This window comes from Emydura macquarii, unplaced genomic scaffold (assembly GCF_026122565.2).
Source record: "Emydura macquarii macquarii isolate MOO-44397 ecotype Brisbane River unplaced genomic scaffold, CSIRO-AGI_Emac_v2 contig_968, whole genome shotgun sequence".
Classification (NCBI taxonomy): Eukaryota; Metazoa; Chordata; order Testudines; family Chelidae; genus Emydura; species Emydura macquarii.
Window position 1 is genome coordinate 17,351,015 of NW_027131105.1, and position 21,918 is coordinate 17,372,932.

The window sequence follows — 21,918 nt, forward strand, 5'->3', positions numbered from 1 at the left end:
GCGTGCACGTGGGTCAACAGAGACTACTCTAAACAGTTCCAGCGCTTGGCGCACAAGTGCACCCACGTCTGGAATCCAGATAGGGACTACACATCTCAAAGAACGTAAGTTATAGTAAGTAACCTTCCTTTTCTGGAAATTTTACATTAGTTTTCAAGTTCTTTCATTTTCACCTGAAATTGGTATTAAAGTTTCCCTACTCTAGCAATGGCTGTAAATCTTTGACTAGTTTAATAAGACTCCAGTCACTGGAGCAGCCAAGCTGCCGTGTAAGACATTTGAGAAGAGTGATAAGATCATATCAACATGCTGAGTAAGCAGGGCTGTGAGTTGGTGCTTCTATCAGGATGTCAAGTGAGAGAAGTTGTAAACCGAAACTACAGCGGCACATAAAGTATCTGTTGACTCGGTTGGGGATCCCCGCACACGGTCCTTGTTTGATATATGCCTTGATGAGGTCATTAGAGCTACAGTCCTAAGAAAAGATGGATGAAAATCACAAATTCCACATAGTGAAACTTAATTACATACTCTTCCAAAATACATGTAAGCCTGTATCTCAGAGATTGAATAGTCTGTACATAGTACTGCTAAACCGTGTGCTATTAGCCAAAGTGATTTATGCTAACTCCCAGAATTGTCTAGAAACCCTTCTTGATTACCAAGTACTTGCTGTGACGAAGGCTGCTTCAGTCAGTAGCTGATATTCCACAGTCACCCCTGACTGAAGAATAATTATCCTAGGTTCCCAGCAACCAGACTCCTTTAGAACATAAAATGAAACATAAAACAATTTAACTTCCAAATGTCAGACAAGATTTTGCCTAATAATCAGAGCACTTCTGTGGTAGGTTACTAGCAAGTGGCCCCGCAAACCCTGCCTGGCACCAGTTTGTATTATGACAGGCAGCACTCTACTGCGCTATCTAATGGAAGCTATTTATTATAACTTACTGTATATGCACTGCGTTGTGTCAAAGGTATACTAAACTTTGGGGAGGGAGGAAATCTGTCTTTGAAGCGTCATTCTAATAGCTTTTTTATGCTTGACAAAGTGCATGCTCTTAAAATTATTGCAGAAATGTTTCCCATGGTGTTTAGAGATTAAGCCATAAATTGGATTTAAATAATTATTTAAATAGACTAGCCAGGGGTGCTGCCAGATGTTCAAGACCATCAGCAGGCTAGTTCTGGGAGAAAAGAATGAGCACCATTATAATGTTTGTGATCCATGCTTTGCAAATCTAACAACCTATTTATGTAGAGCTTTAAAAGATCACTATCTGGTCACATGAAGCCCAAAATGCAGGTTTGTTTTTACACCACTTTAGACTAGTAGAAATATTTCACTGATTTTTATTTATTCCAGTGGAAGCAATTTATAAAACATTCCCTTTTAGTATTTGCAATCCAAACACAGCGACATTGTATTAATGCGCAAGAACCTGGTGGTGAAAAGGTCTAGAAACAAAAGTGAAATGGGCTTTACATTGTTTGCTTTTCCTGCAGCTTGTACAATAAGGAAAGTTTCAAGAATGAGAAAGGAATTAGATTGTTTTAAATAAATGAGTTCCCATCGTTTGCTTCCTTTTCTGCTTTACAAGTATACATCATCAGATCTGAATGACTGACAGATCAGGTTAGGAATGCTGTATTAACAATGGCAACACCTAGAGTGATTAATTCCTGCAAAAAATGTTTTGTCCTTTGTTTAAGCGTTCATGTTATTCATGGTTTTGTTTCTTTACATCCCACCATTTCCTCGTGTTCAGATGAGAGATTTGAATAAATAAGTGACTAGTAAGTTGATACATTCAAGGCACAAAGCACTGGACAGATTCCAGTGAGAGCAATGAGGATGAAAAAGCCCTATGGCATAAAGAAAGCAGTCAAATCCAGGGGACAGAACAGGAGTTACATTAGTAACCAAGTTCCTGAAATACACAGCCCCAGGGACTTCTAAGGAAAAACGTTGGACTTCCAAGGAGAGAGTTGTTAAAAGCTGCATTGTTTGTGTCATTCCCCACTGTTCCTTCACTGTGACTGAGGAAATGTACTGAATGCTGTGCAGGAAAACAGCTGCATCTGGAAAGCTGGGGCTTATAACTGCCCTGCTCATTGATGAATATTTCCTAGAGGGTGTAATGGGCTTTATAAAATAAACTTCCCACCAGGAGTTTGGGCCAAGTGCTGTCATCAGAAGCAGCAAAAAATAGTAGCCCGAATTCAATTAAACATGTTCTCTCATCGTCAAACTTGTTTTATGCTGGTGTCCTGCCTGGCAAATGCAGGAATAAACAGTGCTGTGACCTTCCTTTCAGCAGTGCTGTATTAATACTGCTCTTATCAGAATTAGGTAATTTGTTCAGTATGGCAATGACTCTGTCATGCCCTTTGTCTCTGTGTGGCTCTTGTTTTACAGCATAAACTGGGGGGGAAGGAGTATGGCTGGCAGAAAGAGCAAACTTTTGCATTGTCTTCATCTCTAGCACTTTTTTGCTCCAGGCACTCTAGCCCACAGCTGCTGCTTTGTATCTGAAAATGGGATTGCTCTTCTATAATTACACTACTGAGTTCAGTGGGTAAGACAGAAATTTATGCTTTCAGTTGTTGCCACCCGTGTGCAGGCTTGTATTAATGTTTTACTTTGAGTGCCTATAAAAATGAGCTGTCCCTTTAATTTTTTTCCATGCCTCAGATGATGTCATGTTTTTATTTCTCACCTCCAAACTCCGATTGAAGGGGAGGAGCTACTGAGTAATTACATGATTCATGGTTTCAAGTAGTGAGCTACCTTCCTTCAGACAGTTGGTTAGTTTTTCTGGAGCCAGATGAGAGAGAGATTTTGGCTTTTAATAGAGCTGTTGTAGGCATGTTAACTCTTCTTTGTGGAAGCCATGCACTGGGAAAGGTTATTGCGTCTCAGAAAAGCCAAGGTAGGCTAGATGAGACAACACATGCTTGTACTTGTGGGGTGGAGGGCTAGTAGTGCAAAATCTAAAAGGATCTTCAACTCTAATGGTTCAGTATTTTCCACTTTATTAGGAAGCTTAAATGTAACAAACACTCTTCTGATTAATTTTATCATCTCCTTTTACACTTTGTTACCAGTGTAGATCAGTAGATGTCTGCTTTATGAATTAATTTACATTGCTTCCTCCTGGGGATAATTTCAGTGTCTGCTTCGGTATATTGTCATCTCTGCAAATCCCTGGTGTGTGAACATTTATGGTTAAATCGATATGCTTGTTCAAAGATGTTAAAGGAAACCTGCCTATAGGGGTCGAAAGTTTTGTAATCTTTCCTCTAACAATCCATCATGTTAATGTGTACAGACATACTGTATGCACTTGCTGGGTGATTTTAAGGATACCAGGTAGAATTTTCAAAAGTTGCTAATAGATTTAAGAGCCTAATCCCATTTTCAGAAGTGATTTAGGCACTTTTGAAGCAAAACAACCTCCTAAATGCTTGTCACTTTTGAAAATGGGACTAGACTCACAAGTCTCTGACACTTCTGAAAATGTTAACCTACATTCAACCCAGCTTCCACCTTCTCCTTGAGGAGTTGTAGCAGTGCATCAGTTAGTTGCTGGTTTCTTTTGATTGACAACTCTTTGTAGTTAAATTCCTTTTCTTCCAAGGTGAAAAATTTTGGACAGACTAGTGATTGGTGCTTTACACTTATAGATGTGCTGTGTCCCTTTATAAGTGCATACAATCGGCAAGAATGTTGAAAGGCATCAGATAATGGAAGCCAAGACTGAGGCAGGGAAAACACAGAGAACATGGGCTGTTAATATTGAAGATTCTCTGTAGAAAATAAATTGTCTAATGTTGAAGAAAAATAAAAGCATTCAGCCATTTTTTCAAAGGAGAATATGTTGGTGTCTCTCTTTATGGTTACTAAACAGACTGCAGTTAATGAGTATATATATAGGTGCTCTTAGTACTGAGAAGAAATACTTTAGAAATCACCCATTTACTTTTATTGTTACTGATACTTGGGTAGTTACCAATGGTGCTTTCCTGAGACCTCAAACAGTCTGTTTCTGCTCTTTTATCAACTCGCTTCTTTTCATTGTAAGCTCTCAGCATTGACCCAAACCAGTCTTAGTCTTGGCATAACTAGTAATGAAGTCTGAATTCAGAAAGAAAAATGTGATGCTTCAACTCAAGGACACTAGTTCCATCCTGTTCTGAATGGAAACCAGGCTTTGAACTTTTCTGTCCCATAGTTGTTTAAAATCATTTATTTACTGCAAGGCATTAAGAGTTTTAAAGATTCCATGTAAAACTGAATTATTTTTGAAACGCTGGTATTTCAGGCCATGGTCTGTTCCCCCTCCAGGGGAAGGAGGCTGCGCACTCACTTTAGGATTTGATTTGAGCACTTCATTGCTATGATAATAGCACATTTTGCAGGGCTGAGAATGTAAAATGTATGTGTGCGCATGTTATCTATGACCTACCGTAGCAGTTCTTATTTCTTGTTCTCTGAATTGCAATGCTGTCACTTGCATTTATTGCAGCAATAAATGTTGTTATGCCAGGCATTGCTTCAGTTCATTATAGTGTAATTGAAATACGTGACTTTTGGCCTTCTATTTTTATCCTTTCTTTATATTTCTCACCCCAACATTGATACACCACATCCTATAGATCAAAGTCCCTACTTCCACCCAACTCCCACCTCCCAAAAAAACACCTTCTTAAACAGTTGGCTTTTTGAAAGCTGCATCATTTTTAGCACAATTTGTGGAGGTGGCTTTTGAACATCATCCTTTTTAGATACCCATGAACTACATAAGGGTCACAAATGCTCTTCTCCCTGCATTGTAGGATGGGAACGAAAGAGAAATGGAAAATTGAGATGTGGGTGACCAGATGGAAATGACTGATTTTAAAAATCAAAGAGTAATTTTGTATACTATAGCATTCTCTGTGTAGTATCAATGACTCTCTAAGCGAAGTTTTAGTTTTGAAGATCTCGGAATGCAGTCTATGACCATTGACTATTCCTGCCCATTGACGTGGATGGTTTTTGAATTAGGACAGCCAATGTTTTTTAACCTTCATATTCTTTCCGCTTTTGTCTAGATCGAGCGGTCGGAAGTAAGCAGCCTAGCACAAAGCCCTAGCGCAGTGGCCTCAAGCACTGATGGCAGTATCAACACAGATTCCGTTGATGGGACCCCGGATCCTCAGCGGACAAAAGTGGCCATCACTCACCTGCAGCAGAAGATACTGAAGTTGACCGAGCAGATCAAAATTGAGCAAACAGCCCGGGATGACAATGTGGCAGAGTACCTGAAATTAGCCAACAACGCTGACAAGCAGCAGAGCACCCGCATCAAGCAAGTCTTTGAGAAGAAGAACCAGAAATCGGCCCAGACCATTTTGCAGCTGCAGAAGAAGCTAGAGCACTACCACAAGAAGCTTCGGGAGGTTGAACAAAACGGGATCCCTCGGCAGCCAAAGGATGTCTTCAGGGATATGCACCAGGGGTTGAAGGATGTGGGGGCAAAGGTCACTGGCTTTAGTGAGGGAGTAGTAGACAGTGTTAAAGGTGGGCTTTCCAGCTTCTCCCAAGCCACACATTCGGCAGCAGGGGCTGTGGTTTCCAAACCTCGGGAGATTGCCTCCCTGATAAGGAACAAGTTCGGGAGTGCGGACAACATTGCTGGTCTGAAGGACTCTTTGGAAGAAGGTCAGGAAGATGGGACTGGGAGTAAGACTCTAGGTGTTGTTCATAACTTTCAGTCAAGTCCAAAATATGGCAGTGAGGAGGACTGTTCGAGTGCCACATCTGGTTCAGTGGGAGCCAATAGCACCACTGGGGGCCCAGTGGGAGCTTCTAGCTCCAAAACAAACACTCTGGATATGCAAAGCTCAGGGTTTGATGCAATACTACATGAGATTCAAGAGATCCGAGAGACACAGGCAAGACTGGAAGAATCCTTTGAGAACCTTAAGGCTCACTATCAGGGGGATTATTCGTTAATAATGCAGACTTTGCAAGAGGAGCGGTACAGGTAGGCATTTTATTAATTAGCCCCTATATTAAAATATTGAGGCATTACAGAGCAGTAAAAAACTCAAAGCCCTCAGCAGACCATAAAAAAACAGCTAAGGGCAGACAACGTATTGTACCTTTCCTAGGACAGTGCTAACAGACTATACTTGTGTAGTGGAAATTCAGTCATTATGTTCCCAGTATAGAAATCATGCTTAGAAATTGAGACACAATTGCTTTTGTGTGGTACAGATGCATTTGCCTTTTTAAAATATTTTGGGTGGAAATACTTATCTCCAGGAAGCCACCCTGCAGTAACTGTTAGCTTCCCCAAGGGCAACTTTTTTTGTGATCTTTTGTACCAGCCCAAATGCTCAGATTACTGTTCTTCCCAACGAACAGATGGAGACAGAACGAGAAGTATTTTGTGACATCCCTTTGTAACAGGGGTCTGACTCTGCCCCGTCCTCTCTTCCAGAAACCGCACAGATTACACCAGGTGTGCTCTCAATGAAACTTTATTTCAATTCCCCTTCACCGGTATCCCCCATACTCCCACCTATTTACAACAGTTGCCAAGCTTTAGGCCCTCTCAGCAGGACCTGAGTGGAACAGAGGTTTCCCTACTCTGAGGCCTCTGTGTGACTACCTTCAGCTAGCCTTGTTCCTCCCTCTCTCCCCTCTGCACTTCCTTTGTATTCATCTTTTGTCAGCCCTGAGCTGACGTGGCCAATTAAGTTCTTACCCCATCCAGCCCACCAGCCTGATCAGATAATTATCACCTATCAGCTTCTCCTGGGGCACTCCTTAGCATCTAAGTAACCAGAGAGAAGGCGCACCTACTCACTCCCTGCATTGTGTGTCACCCCCCCATATGGTCTGGCCATTTCTTGAGCTTTACTTGGTTGGAAGACCTATATCCATAAGGAACACTGCTAAAAGAAAGAAGCCAATCCCAGAGGTGTAGGACCCCTTCACGATATATCTATATATAAAGCTGCTACTGCAGCCTGAGAGAGGCATCAATGGCCTGTGGGGTCTCAGTCCTACATGCTCCTAGCTTCCTCCGTGATGATATGGCTAACCTGAACAAGGGAGCCAGGGCCCTCTCCAACATGTACATATGCTTCCAGGCCCAATCCTAGCCAAGCATTGCAGTATGTACAAACTGAGAATTTTATGAGTTTTGAGTCTATCCCCTTTCAATTTCATTGAGTGTCTTTCTTTTGTTCTTATGTTAGGAGACTGGGAGAACAGAAGCTCTCCATTTGTTATTTTATATACTTGTCCCCTTGTCATTTCTCTTTTTGGATAAACAATCCCAATCTTCGCAATCTCTCCTCAGTTTTTCCATGTCTCTAATAGTTCTCTGTGCTGCACTCTGAATCCCTCTAATTCTGCAGTGTACTTTTTAAAATAGAGTGACCAGATCCACACATGAAATTATAGACAAGACTTCACCATTGATTTATGTAACGTTTTCTATGTTCTCCATGCTACTCTTATTCATCCTGGTGTCTTGTTTGTGTTTTGACTGCAGCTTCACGTTAAGCAGAGATCTCCATTGAGCTGTGTACACTGATGCCCAGGTCCTTTTCCTTGAGTTGATGCAGTTAATTTAGAACCCTGTAAGGTGTATGATTAGTTCAGAATTTTCCCTCGTGTGCTTTACTTTGCATTTGTCAACATTGCACTTCATCTGCCATCATGTTGCCCATTCACCTAATCTGGTTATGTCCCTCTGAAGTTCCTCATGGTCGTCTTGAACTTGACTGTTATAAATAACTCCTATAAATTCTGTCATCTTACTGCTCTGCTTCTCTTTTCTGAATAAGAAGCAAATAGCAAGGAAGAGTCTGCCCTTAGAGAGGCCCCTCCAAGGTAAGGAGTCAACTAAAGAGGGTTTGGGAGCAAACATCTTCAGGACTAGAGCTCCCCACCTCAGCTGTAGTTATCGAACCCCTGTTCTCCCCTGAAAAAACTGTACCTGCTCCCAATAAGGGAGAAGAAACCCTGCCTCCTCCAACCGTTCCGACCAGGACCTGCATTTGACAAGGAAAATGGGAGCAGTGGAGGTGCTCCCCAGCCCTTCCTCCTGTATGGTCAGCAGCTCTCACACAAGGCACGGAGACCAGGGTTCTGTGCCCCACGGCTCCACAGTGGCGGAGGAAGGTTAAATAGCACGTATTGTCAACCACTCCACACAATAGTTGCGCTCCTGCTGCAGAGACATTGTGGGTGTGCAAGCAAAGGGAATCCTTGTAGTTTACTTATCCCAGGCAGAAGGGAGGTGGAGCCTTTCCAACAGCAGTCTGTCCATTGACACTCTAGAGCTTACGGAAGGGTAGAAGTAGGAGAAAGTGGAGAAAGCCACAGAGGGAGTAATGGTTACCATGGCTGCAATCCAAAGGCCCCCTTGGAGCAACCCAGACAGGAGGCAGCTATTGCAGCAGCACCTCCCTCAGCCAGCACATGGGGTACAAAGAAAAGGGTGCCTAAAGGAACCCACTTCTCTCCATCAGTTATGCTATTACTGTGTGCAGGCTCCACCTACCAAAGCCAAGCAGGCTCCCCTTCAGAACACTTTGGATCCTACCCCTCACACACTAGGACTCCTCCCCAGGAGCATCTTGTTATGGCTGTATAGGCAGGTCCCCTGCACTCCAGGCACCACAGCCCAGACCTAGTGAAATTCTTGGGCTGTGCCTTCAAGGCTCTCTAAGCAACACAAGAAATTAGATGGGACCCAACTCTGCACCCCAAAAGGAGGAAGACAGCAGCCAGCGATTAGTGTAGGTTTGCACCTTGTCTTCAGCATCACCTTCCAGCTCTCTTAGAGATGCTGGTGCCTTGGAAGCCACTTTAAAGGGTTTAGGCTACTGTGATCTTCCAGAGGCACTGAGTTTTTTCTGCATGTTTTGCAAACCTGAATGGACAAAGCCACGCCAGTGTCATTTTTCAAATCCTGTTTTGTTGTGATCAGGCTTTTGAGTGATACCAGAGCCCAGCCCGGGAGCTCTAGTTTCCAGTGCTGCTTATCCTGCAGTCCCTTAGCAAAGTGACATGGAATCTGATCCGCCAATCCATAATATAGAGAGGTTTTGCTTGTTTGTTTCTATGTAGTACTTTGTTGGATACACATAGCACTAGGCATCCATGTTTAGGTAACAATGCTGCATACAAACAGCACAAGCAAAATGGCAGCTTGAACTAATACAATAGGAAGCAGTAGGGTATTAATGTATTGTCATTTGAGATGGTTAGTCCTGCCCTGAAGGCATTTAGCAAAGTTTACTTGTAGCTTAAGAGGGGGAAAAAAGCTCTTGCCCAATAATGTGGCAGTTAAGCACAGGATATTATCCAAAGTCCCATACATCTTAGGAAACCAGCTTCTGGCAATGTCCATATTCTGTCTCTCTTATAAATACTCAAGCTGAATGCAGGGGCTATGGAGTGGTGGGGTGACTCAGAGATGAAAAGTTAATAATTGTGCAGGGAAGTGTCTGAAGATGGAAGCTAACACTTTTGAGAGATGAGAAAACTGAAGCAAAGAGGTTAAATGCTTTGCCCAAGGCCAGCATAGAGGAAGCCACTGTCCTAAATCAGATTAAAACTCGAACTCCTGACTCCTAGTCCTGTGTTTAGACTTAGTCCACTCTTTTTCCTTAAGAGAAATAAAAAATAACAGTCCTCCAGGGAAGATGGAGGCACAGATTGTGGTATAATGTGTCAGGCTGTGGGTTTGTATTAATTATACCTGGCCTTAAAAGCTATGAATAGCTAACAGGTGTGTTCTATTTCTGGGAACCTTTCAGAAACTAGCACCAAGTGCAGATGGTCTAAAATATTTTTTTAAAGAGAACCACTTGCTGTAAGGGAAGGTGCCAAATACTGAGTTGTTTGGCAATTGAAAGAACACAATTCCATCAAATTTCTGTCCCCAGTTCACTCTTCTTAAATGTCCTCTCCACTCCACCCCCCCCCCCTTTTTTTTTTTTGCAGGTGGATATTCTTTGTTTTATGTTGCCTTAGTTTCTATTTACCAGCCGATGCTTACCCTGCAGGTATTCTGTGACCTGCTTGATTCGCTCGCTCCCTCCCTCCCTCCCTTTTCCAGCCCTTGACTATCAATGTAGCTCTTGTGTTAACTAAAGCTGGGGTGGGGTGTTGTTAGTGCAGTTTCTCCAGTTCTTCCTGTATCTGTCTTTTTACTTCCTCCTGCACTGCAGGTTGCTCCAGCTGTCCAAGGGTACACATTGCCAAGGCTATGTGAAAGGCTGTGCTACCTGCCCATTGGGCAGCTGATATGGCCTCAGACAGTTTAACCACTCCTTTTGGAGCTGAATCATCAAGAAAGGATGATTCTGGTCTGGTCCTGTACAGTCATTGTGTTTCTTTTTCGGCTGGAACAAACGCCAAAATAGCCTGTTGCTTCTCATCTTTTGCAAGGTAGCAGTTCTTTACTCATAGTAGCAGGGACTTCCCATGCTGTAGAGAAACCGAAGTAAAAGCTTTGGTTGAGTTTTTTTTTCATGATTCATGTCTCATTAGAGGAACCTGTTTATACAGAGCAAAATCATGAGCTCACATAGTTGGAATGTGTCCAGTTCGCTGTGTGGGGGAGGAGGTGGGGTTAAGCCAGCATCACTGGAAAGAACAGTTAGGTTTCTCATAACAAGATCCTATAAGAGCTATCAGCCAAAATGCTAAAATATTATGCTTTAGGTTTTTTTAATCTGATTCTTCACTAATTACATTTGTTTGTTTAAAAGACTGCTTGCTGGGATAACCTTTGACTTCTAGAACTACAGATTTTCAGTTTTATGCTTGGCCAGTCAAAAGAAATGGCAGCTCTTAAAATCTACTCAGGGATTAGGAATGTTAAATAGCTCATTGAGGATTAGCACAGGTGAGGTAGTCAAATGTGCCTGATAAATGAAAATTGTTACATGGTCCTAGAGTTCATCTCATGGAAGCTATCATCCTCACATGTGGTCTCTCTGTATATATATTATTAGCCGCTCTTTACAGATGACTTTAAAAGGGAAAAAATAAGATATTTACTTAGTAACACTACCTAACCTAAACTTCTCTATCTTTTCTCAGATCAGTCCTTGCTCCCAGTCCTGTGTTTTTTGTCATAAGATCAACTCTTCATCTTTTCCAATGTGATAAACCAAACAACACCCAAACCCTTAAACTCATAGATATTACAAACAAAATAGGAAATGAAAATAAGATAAACAGAGTAAAGTTAGTCCTAAAAAGTAAATCTAAAATCTGTGTATGGGGCAGTTTTGTTGAGTTGGAGAATGGGAACAAATTAATCTGCAAAAGCTGTGGATGGCTCTTAGCTGTAAGTGGGGAAAACATTGTTAGCAAGCAGGAGTCTCATGAAGTTCTTACTGGTTGGAATAAGCCAGTAGCCCTGCATTGCAGGTCCAGGAGGCACGATGCCAGCTTCTTTGCTAATCATGTTATGCCCAAATCCTGTGGTTTACAGATTTGCAGGGTTTCCTTATGTTTCCTATAGATTGAGATATGTTTTGAAGTTATCCAGATCCAATTGTTTGTTGTAATAAAACAGGATTTAAGATTCTTGGCAACATCTTTTTTATAGTATTCTGTCTTATAAAGACATAATCACTGTATTTTTCATAAAAGTTCAAGTCCTTTTTTGTTTAACAAATTTCTTGGGAAAAAGCTTGAAATTTCAGTGTTAACATATAGAATATTTTTCCTCCTAATTTATTCTGCACATAGAGATTTGTGTTTTCTTTGGTTTGGTTTGGTTTTTTTGGTGGTGGAGGGTGTTAATTTTATTCTTGAGTGCTTGGTTGGTGGCAGACTATTTTTAATCAAGTATTTTGGGGGGAGAGAAGTGGGGTGAGAGCAAACAGCTATATTATAAATAACTAGCCAAACTTTTCACCTATCCATTTCTACATTGCTATTCATGTTGTTTGATTCCCCCATGCTGACAAGATGCTGTTTTGGTTTTGGTTTTCCAGTGGTGTATCTTGACAACAAAGATGCCTGGGAACTTTTTTCAGAACGAGCAGCATCAGTTAGTGGTTTGTTTTTGCATCCCAATCGGTTGATCATGTATGTTTGTCATTGTTTGAGATTCTCAAATGCCAAAGCTGCCTTTGTTTCAACTACAAACTATCTTAAAAAGTCGGGTCTTTAAGTAAAGCCCTACTATTTGAGGTAACAAGTATCAAACTTAGGAGTTTTGTTCTTTTCATTAAAAAAAAATTAATGCTAAAGGTAGCTCAGGCCCATGGAGTCAGCACCCCAAGAGTTAGTCAGCCACTGGTTATTAGTGAAGCATCAAATATTCTCTCTAAAAAGAGAGAAGATTTTTGTTGCATTGTCAGTGTCTTGTCTAGTGACTGTTTAAAATGAAGGATTATAGTTAAGTATTGCTCTCTAATTTATATAGAGGCCAAGAGGCATAGTGGTTAAAACAAGGGACTGTCTGTCCTCACCTACCCTCTCCACAGTTGCTAACATCAGTATTAAGAATGGCAAGCACCCTAGTCTAGACAAGGCCACTAGTGTTTTTACCATGTTGGTTAGAACTGCTCTAAGCACCATTAGACAGCATGGTGGTAAAATTCCAACAGCTGCAGTAGCCATGTCTACCCTCAAGTTCCCACAACAGTACCACTCATGCAGCTGAACAAGTGGTAGTAACAGTGGGAAAAGTTAGAGAGGGAAAAAGGCCAGCCCAGACTGCCTATTTAGGATTTCTGGGTCCTTGGACTAGTCTTTTAACCTCTCTGTGCTTCAGTTTACCCTTCAGAAGGCATATGAATATTTTAACTAAATTCACAGGGGGTATTGAAACCTAATTGCTCGTAAAGCACTTTGAAATCTTCAAATGAAAGGGCTATATATAAATGCAAAATACTTAACATTTGAAATGTTGCAATTGTATTGTGGGTTTAGTGCTGAACAATTACTGTAAGATTTGCTAATAAGAGAGACTTTTTCACCTTTGCAATAACTCACATTTCAAACCTTTGTCTCCCAAATGCGAATCACTTGCACGCTTACCACTGGAAATGTAAAAAATGAGCCTAAAGGCTAGTGATTTACATGCTCTTCTCATAAATAATAGAACGTGGTAATATTGCCAATCAGACAGAATCATTCACAGAAGTTAATGGAAAACATCCATCCATGTGATCTATGTAATGCCCAGAGAAGACCATCATGTTTTCTGATTTAGACAACAGTCCTATTTAATGACTGTGTTGTTTCCCTCCCTGCGGCTGCTCTAACTATAGCTGGAAGAACCCGTGTATGTTGTTGTTGTACAGAGTAATTAAAACACAAGACTGGGAGTAAGAAGGTCTGAATTCTATTTCCACATTTGTCCTTAATGTCCTTTGTCACTTATCATTTAGCATCTGTGTGTTTTCACCTCTTTAAAATGGGACTGTTTGCCTACCTTATGGGCATGATTTACCTATCACAGTGAAGAGGCATAGTTTGTTGTCCAAAATCACTCTGAAATCCACAGAGTGAAGGGGAAAGGGAACTGTAAATCATTTAATATCAGTCATGCTGGTTTTCAAGAAAAGTCTCCACTTTTCATTTCTTGATTCTTGATGTAATTTTACCTATGTGTTCTCACTAAAATAACTCCCCTACATTTGTCACTTCTAGATGTGAACGACTAGAAGAGCAGCTAAATGACCTGACAGAGCTCCACCAGAATGAGATCCTTAATCTAAAGCAGGAGTTGGCCAGCATGGAAGAGAAAATAGCTTATCAGTCCTATGAGCGAGCTAGAGACATCCAGGTGGGTGAGAGGCTGGGCCTAGCAAGTTCCTGCTTCCACTTCAGGATATTCAAGCATGCAGTAGCAATGGCTATTTCCCCACTTATCTGAAATGTTCTTGGTTCCACCTGTATATATTTTAATAGCAATATAACATGGGCTAATGGGAGAGTCATGTATCGTGATCTTTCAAGAGCACCTTCATCTACCTTTAGCTCTCACAATTCTATCTCTATCATGTTCATGTTCAGAGGAGCCTGCCACCTGTCCCATAGTGGCATTTTTTTATGTTAAGGCCAAGTGGGATCATGCTTCCATCTTTGGTGGTGGCCATAATACAAGTATTTGCATGTGTATTGGAAACCAGTGGGCAGAAACATGAGCAAGAGGTTTTTCTGGTAGTGTTCCCAGTACACTGATCCAAGGTGTGTCACTAATTTTAGAGCAATCAGCACAGATGCTGAAGGAAAAACAGTAGCTGACATTGTGTCTATTGTGTTCAGTCAGGAAAAAAGCTGTTCTGTTTTTCATGCCCAAATAAGGAGGTGTTTGTATGAGAAGTTTCCTTCAGTATGTGAAATCTCTTGAGTCCAATAGCCTGTGGAAACAGGGGATTTACAGAATTGGAGGAGCTTCTCCAGACAAAGATCAAGTGATCTGGGAAAGAACCTGGGCTTTAGCTAAGCCTTATAAAGGCCCATTTAGAAACAAACTCTAAGCTATTTTATATTTTCAGTGTTGGTTTAAACAGGCTTCTCAGTTTTGACCAGAGAAGTTGGAGTATTTTTAGTATGTGAGGAGAATTTTAGATCAAAGTGCAGTCTGTCCTTTGCACAACTGAGTCTTACCAGATGATTCCACCAGAAACGGAGGCAGTGCTTATCTATAGAAAGCCCTCAATCAGTTGACCTCCACAGCAATATCAGACTTTTACGCAATGGTAGGGAAATGTAACGGGTAACAGTGACCTTTCTAGTAAAGCTAAAATAAATAAATGTCTGTGGCCTTTGATCCTATCAAATATCAGGATTTCGCTTTTGGATGTGCTACAGTGCCCAGGCTGTACACCTCTCTCAAATTTACCAAGGCAGGAGAAGAGAGTAGAGCAGGAAGCTCAAAATGAGGTGGGATTCATCAATAGCCTTTTCTTTACCCTCTGTTTCATGATTCATCATTTCTGATGTAAATTCTGAGGTGGCACTTCACAAACATGAATTAATCCTCAACACTGCTGAGAGGAGGGTAAATATTCACCCTATTTTTCAGATGAGGAAGCTAAGTTCAGTAACTTGCCTGAAGTGACAGAACTGAGAGTATATAACCCAGGAATCTCTGGCTTTCAGTCTGGTGATCAGTAGATAGTGCTGAATTCTTCAGCACACCAGATCTGGATAGGATGGTGACATGAGAAACAGTTGGGAGAGATGGTTCATTTGGCTAAATGGGAAATAAATGTACAACTTCTCGTAATAGGGTATAGAAATCTCATTTTAAAAATAATGAAATTGTAATGAAGTTGTAATAAATTGTAATCCCTGGTCTCTGACCTAATGGTAGTCTGCAGCACGATGTAGAATACCTGAGTTCGGATTTGTTTTAATGGGAAGAAGATTGCTCAAAAGTTCCCCTCCAAGCCAACTAGGGAGCATCACTGAGTGCTGTTCACTTCAAATCAGGGGTTCCTCAGGATTGTGAGAGTGATTCGAAGGCCATCCAGGGAGAAGGAGGAAGGATCAGAGAAAATAGTTTAGAAATTGTTTGTAAAAGGAACCAGATTAACAGCCCTGGACATTGAAGTCCTCTATCCCCAGAACAGGCACAGTAAGGGCAGAAATAGTGAGAGAGTTCCTTACCTGAAGGGGTTACCTCTAGGAACAAGAGGGGATAATTCAGTTTCCATGGCCCATTCAGTCCTACATATCTCTGAGATTGCCAACAAAGTTAACACAATAAGTGCCACACACGCATTTTACATAGACTGCTGACCTGAATGGCATTAGAACAAGGGAATAAAAGGTTGAAAAGATCCATCTCTGATCCCTCTAAGCAGAATCTTTAGAATACAAACCAATGTCTGATAGCACTGAAGTGGTGGAAAATACTTTGCTCCCGGTCCAGCTCTGTTACATCCCTGCTGAACAGTCACCAGACTGGTGTATTGGACCCAACCTGCATGGCACTCTGTTTTGTAATTTAATTCTTTGGGGACTAGAAAAACCAGACAGGCTTTGCAAAGGAACTTCTTAAACATCCACGTACTTCACTGTTAGGAGGTACAAGCAATTTACAGATCTGTGGAAGAATAACAAATACCTGAACACAAGCGCCTTGCTCCAGTGTGCTTGCCATTCCTGAATACCTTTTGGATTTTGGTCTGTGTCCTGCAGGGGGTCCAGATCCCTTCTGCCTAGCCTTACTCGATCTGGCAGTGGTATGCCCCATTTTGCTAGGGGGTCTCTTTTTAAAACCAGTTTTTAACACCTTGTGATCCTTCTGTTGCGTTTTTCCGTTCTCCCACCCTCTGTGAGGTTGCTGACAGAGGTTCATTAACACTCAGTGGAGAGGAGCTTCCGTCATCCTGCTAGGGGAAGATTATTCACTCATTGATGGCCTTCTCATTCAAGGTCAAACACCTAAGTGCCAGCTCTTCCAACACCGGAGGGATGTTGCGGTCTAACAAGACAGTTATATACATACACTGAAACACAAGTTAACACTCAAAAGGGAGGCTGAATTAAAACATGACTTTTTTCACAAAATCAGTCTGGGGAAACAGATAACCTCCAACCTGTCACGCACAGTAACACTACCGTAAATCAAGAATTAACTCCACTGCAGTCAATGGAGTAACACATGTAAATCAGATATTTGCTGCAACCTGCAGTTCCTACTTAATGAGGGACTCCTATAAATCATGAGAAATGGCACAGAGGTTCCTCGTCTGCTGCAGGATATGAAATCAGTCTGAGTGACTCATATCCTGCAGCGTGTGAACAAGACCCAAAAAATGTAGTCACATTACAGTAGATACATTAAAGCCATTAAGTACCACTGTGATTCACTACGTGAATGCTAAAAACATAACTGTTCCATTCTGCCCAACAGGAGGCGCTAGAAGCCTGTCAGACCAGGATCTCCAAGATGGAACTTCAGCAGCAACAGCAACAAGTGGTTCAACTGGAGGGACTGGAGAATGCCACAGCCAGAAACCTGCTGGGCAAATTCATCAACATCCTTCTGGCTGTCATGGCCGTTCTCCTAGTCTTTGTCTCTACTGTGGCCAATTGCGTTGTCCCTCTCATGAAAACTCGCAACAGGACGTTCAGCACTTTATTTGTGGTGGTTTTCATTGCCTTTATGTGGAAGCACTGGGATGCCATTGCTGGCTACTTGGAACGATTCTTGTCGCCCCCCAGATGATGGCACAAGGAATCGGCTGCATCACCCCACTGACCCACCTACCCTGGTGCTCACTGGCAAGTGAGCGCAGCAAAGATTAGTCAGCAACTCCTCTGCTGAAATTTTAAAGTGTCCGAGTGAATTTGTTTACATTTAGAATAACATTTTTCTCTGCGAGATGCATTGCAATAGTATTTTTTAGATTTTATTCAAGAACTCTTTTTGGCAAGAATCCTGGATAATTTTTATGTAGCATGGTTCTCTTTGGATGCAAATCTTAAGATTCTTTAAGTGTACAAAAGAATAAAATTAAAAATTGGAGCACACCAATGGGCAATTTAAATTATGGCTTGAACTACAGTACTAAACCTGTTAGGAAGAGGAGAACTTGGTTAGCTTAAAAATAGCAAAGATTCTAGTGTGCACAGCCTTGTTCAGTGGTACCACAGCGAAGCTGTAACGCTAACCTTACTGTGAAGTCTGCTCACATTCCAAGTCCGAATGCATGGATTCAGGGTGGTTTGGTTTTTTCCTTAATGAGAGAAAAAACTCATGGATCTCCCCCAACTCAGCTTCCGGGATGGCCATTTGTGCTGACCTGAGATACAATAATTTTCTTAAAGGCCTGTTAAGTCTCGCTAAGCATACAAAGTGGAAGCATCATGCAATACACAGTAACTGCACAGTCGTACTACAGTATTTTGAAGTAGCCCTTTAAATACTTACCTTTAAGCAAAAGCCCTTGGTCGCACTTTTAAGGTTTTTTTTATATATGTATATTCACAGATTTAAAAAAATCCAAACAGCATACTTGAAGAGTGTAATACTCAAACTCTCAGTGCTTCCTTATTGTTTCTATAATAGGATTTTTTTATTATAATTATTATTATTATTGGGGTTTTTTTTGGAAGGGGTTGGGTGGGTCATTATTTTCCTCTTTAATAAAGAAGTGATGTTTTTAAATGAAGAATTGCGTGAATAATTAAGTGCGAGCAGTCTTATCCTGAAACAGTTTTGAGGAGGGCGGAAAGTAGTTTGTATTGACATGGCTCTGAGGAAGACCTAGCTATTTCCATTCCATTTAACTGTACTCCCGGGCCTGCAGATGCAGCATCATGAATAACTTCCTCCTTTTCCACACATTTTTGTCATGCAGTTTTTTTCCTTTCCTTGTTGTGGGTGTGAGTGTTATATTTCTCATTCCCAAATCTGTCCACCTGGCCTCAGAATGTTTTCCTTAGAACAAGGACTTTCTCCTCATCCTTTTTTGGGGAAAGAAATTCTTAGAGGGAATAAATATTAAAAGACTAGTCCATTCAAAAGACTGATCCTCTCATAAATATCCCTGACAATTTATTTTTAAATACACCCCTGATAACTGAAACCAAAGTTGTCTTCCCATCAGACTGTGGCAAGATCGTTGTCTTTATGTTTAGAACTTGTTTATATGCTGTGTATCCATGTAGCGTGCCCCCTTCCTACAGCCACAAAGGCAAGGACTTAATACAGTTACATTGTCAAAGCACTAGAGGAAATGTCAGTTACAAATGTGACTCAGGTCACAGCAACATGTTTTCCCAGTGACCTGTCGTTACTGGCAGACTTTCATATCGAAGGAATTTTTTTTTAATCTGGCTCAGTCTCTGTTTCTACTGTAACAAAGTAAAGTTTTTAATTCCAGGGGAAGTCTTTGTATCACAAATAAGACTCATGGATTCTCTTTCACACCATTTGCAGTATTTAATTAGACCTGTTCTCTTTCTCCCTTGGCCTAAGTTCCATGTAGGAACCAAATAATGGCCCAGTGACCTAAAATGATGCGTAATAGCAAGTATAGGAATTCACGCTATTGAGCATATGCTAAACCCCAGAAGATTCTCCAGATCTGGGTTAGCACCTCACTCTCTGCTGGGAAGAAGGTCTTAATATTCTGATTGCTGCCAGTCAGGAGAGGAAAGTCCTCTGTTGCCCAACTATCCTTTTCCTTCATCAGCGATTCAGCATGTCACCGTCATAGCCACACTTCTGTCTTTAAACTCAGGTACCTGGTGACAATTCCAGCGCGCCTCACGTTGTCACTGTGCACTAATCTACTACTGTGCTTGTTAAAAACAAATTGCCAGTTGCAACTGACTCAAACCAAAAATAATCATTTCTATTTCCACAAAAGTTGCAGATAGAGCATGTTATGTATAAACATTCCCTTAACAGATGACAGTTGCTAGCCATGGCAAAACTCCATTGGATTTAGTGCCCTTCTCTGATTAAATTAGATATATAATTTTCATCCACCATATGAAAATACTCTGTTCCTGTTATGTTTCCTCAGAAACAAAGATAGGGAGATCAGAGTAATAAACCCTCAACACATAATCTAAGAGCTTTGTTGCCTCAATATTTCTGAAACCCAGTCTTTGCACCTCTTTATAGTTTGGGTCACACTATCGAAGTTTTACAGTTGGTTTAGTACATGAACAAACTTGGGAATGAATTAATTCCATTTATTCATCCCACATCCTGGTAATGTCTGAAGGAAGTATTTGCCTGTTTTCTGCTAGGGACCCTACCTTCAGTTATAGTCTGGATGTTGTTGTATTTAGTCTTTAGTAAAGAAGACCTACAATTTGACAGAAGGAATGGACTTAATAGAAATCTTTCACCCCAAAACTATTTTGTGAAGGTCATTTACTTGGTCCTGGACAATATTGTCTATCTGTGTGTGTGTGTCTCTCTCTCTCTCCAAGTTTTCCATTCCAAAAAGTTTTCTGCAGTTAATGCCATATATGAGGCTGCATCCATTTTTTTTAAATATTCTAACAGACCTACCATGAGATTTTTTGCATTTTTCATTAGTGCAGAACATGTGGTTTATTTCCTCCCCCTTCAATCTGAAGTTCTAGGATGGCTTCTAATAGTTTAACAATGATTATATTGTTGGAAATGTGACTCTTAGCTTTAAAGCTCCTTTTCCTTATATGTAGGTTGTGTTCATTTTCTTTAAGGTGAAGCATTCCTGAATGACCTGTGAAAGACCGTATCTGCCATGGGTGTGTGCGTGTGAACCTTTTATTGTCCTTCCCTATTTCTGTAAATTTGTGTGACCATCTCTTTGGGTTGCAGACTTTCATTTTGGGACTTGAAACAATTCTGAAATTGCTTTAGATATGTTTAGCACATATCAGTGGGGTATATAAAGAAGTGAAGAATGTAATGGGCTGAATTAGTCCAAAAAGTGATTATTAAATGATATTCTATGGTTCAAATGAAGTTCATCTGCTCCCCCATCTCCTGTCTCGTGCTTTTTAAAAATTGCCATTTTTAGACAGATTTATAAAATTCTCCTTCCCTTCAGCCTCATTAATGTAATGATGCGAGCATGCTCACAGCAATTACTTTATTGGTTTATTCCAATCTAGTGAATCCTTAGGGTCTGATCAGATTGAATGGTGAGTTGTGTACATTGTTGCACTGGGCCAGAAGAGACACTGTCTTTCAGCTTTGAAAAATATGCATTTTTCTAAAAAAAAAATTAAACAAAAAGCAGCATTACAATAAAGAAGTCAAGCTATGACGGGATCTTTTTTGAGATTGGGTGGCTTTGCCAGTTTTAAGTGAATTTTGAATGTGGCTAAAGAGTTAAAAACCCTGCGTGTGTCTGTTCTGTATGCCAGATGGTATTGTAGTAGGCAAATGACTTAGCTGTGTGTTTAAGTGTAAAAAAAAAAAAAAAAAAAATAAAAACAGAAAAACTCACTTGCACGGGATGAAAAGTACAGAAATGACACTTGTGAACGTAACACTGTAGTTTATAGATCTTAAGCTGCTAATTGTTGAGAGAGATTTACATGTCCTGTCTGATTGTCACAGATTCATCTGCAACACTTTTACTGTATATAAAAAAATTTAAATAAAGACCTCAGCTATTAACATTGTGTGGTTCAAAGGTTGTTTGTGGTGACTGAAGGAAGACGGAACTGGTAGGGGGGCCTTGGTGAGAGCTGAAGTGCACTGAGATGTTTCATAATCGCATAGAATTCAAGTAAAGTTCTCCGGGAGTCCCATAACTGACCATCCATCACCCTGTACTCAGATGCATGCTAGGCTGACACATAGGAAGAGCAAGAACCAATGTGTATGGAGTCTTGACAATTTCCCTCTGTCTAGATATCTAAGGTATTTATCTGGCCCCTATTGTGGTAGTGGAATCATATAGAATCATAGAAGATTAGGGTTGGAAGGGACCCCAGGAGGTCATCTAGTCCAATCCCTGCTCAAACCAGGACCAACCCCTACTAAATCATCCCATCCAGAGCTTTGTGAAGCCAGGCCTTAAAAACCTCTAGGGATGGAGATTCCACGACATCCCTAGATAAGCCATTCCAGTGCTTTACCACCCTCCTTGTGAAAAAGTTTTTCCTAATAGCCAACCTAGACCTCCCCCACTGCAACTTGAGACCATTGCTCCTTGTTCTGTCATGTGCCGCTGCTGAGAACAGCATAGCTCCATCCTCTTGGAACCCCCTTTCAGGTGGTTGAAGGCCACTATCAAATCCCTCCTCACTCTTCTTTTCTGTAGACTAAATAAGCCTAGTTCCCTCAGCCTATCCTCACAAGTCATGTGTTCCAGGCCCCTAATCATTTGTGTTGCCCTCTGCTGGACTGTCTCCAATTTGTCCACATCCTTCCAGTAGTGAGGGCCCCAAAACTGGAC

General features: G+C 41.1%; 1 protein-coding gene across 2 annotated transcripts in view; it reads left to right on the forward strand.

Annotated features, from left to right (window-relative positions):
- TMCC1 (transmembrane and coiled-coil domain family 1) overlaps positions 1–21,134 on the forward strand; it is a 182,354-nt gene extending 161,220 nt beyond the window's left edge. For both annotated transcript variants that reach the window (XM_067544351.1, XM_067544352.1), the window contains 3 exons: positions 5,101–6,035; positions 13,694–13,829; positions 16,914–21,134. In XM_067544351.1, the coding sequence (XP_067400452.1) occupies positions 5,101–6,035; positions 13,694–13,829; positions 16,914–17,228 (1,386 nt within the window). In that variant the 3' untranslated portion in view covers positions 17,229–21,134. The remainder of the gene's footprint in view (positions 1–5,100; positions 6,036–13,693; positions 13,830–16,913) is intronic.
- Positions 21,135–21,918: the final 784 nt, after the last annotated feature.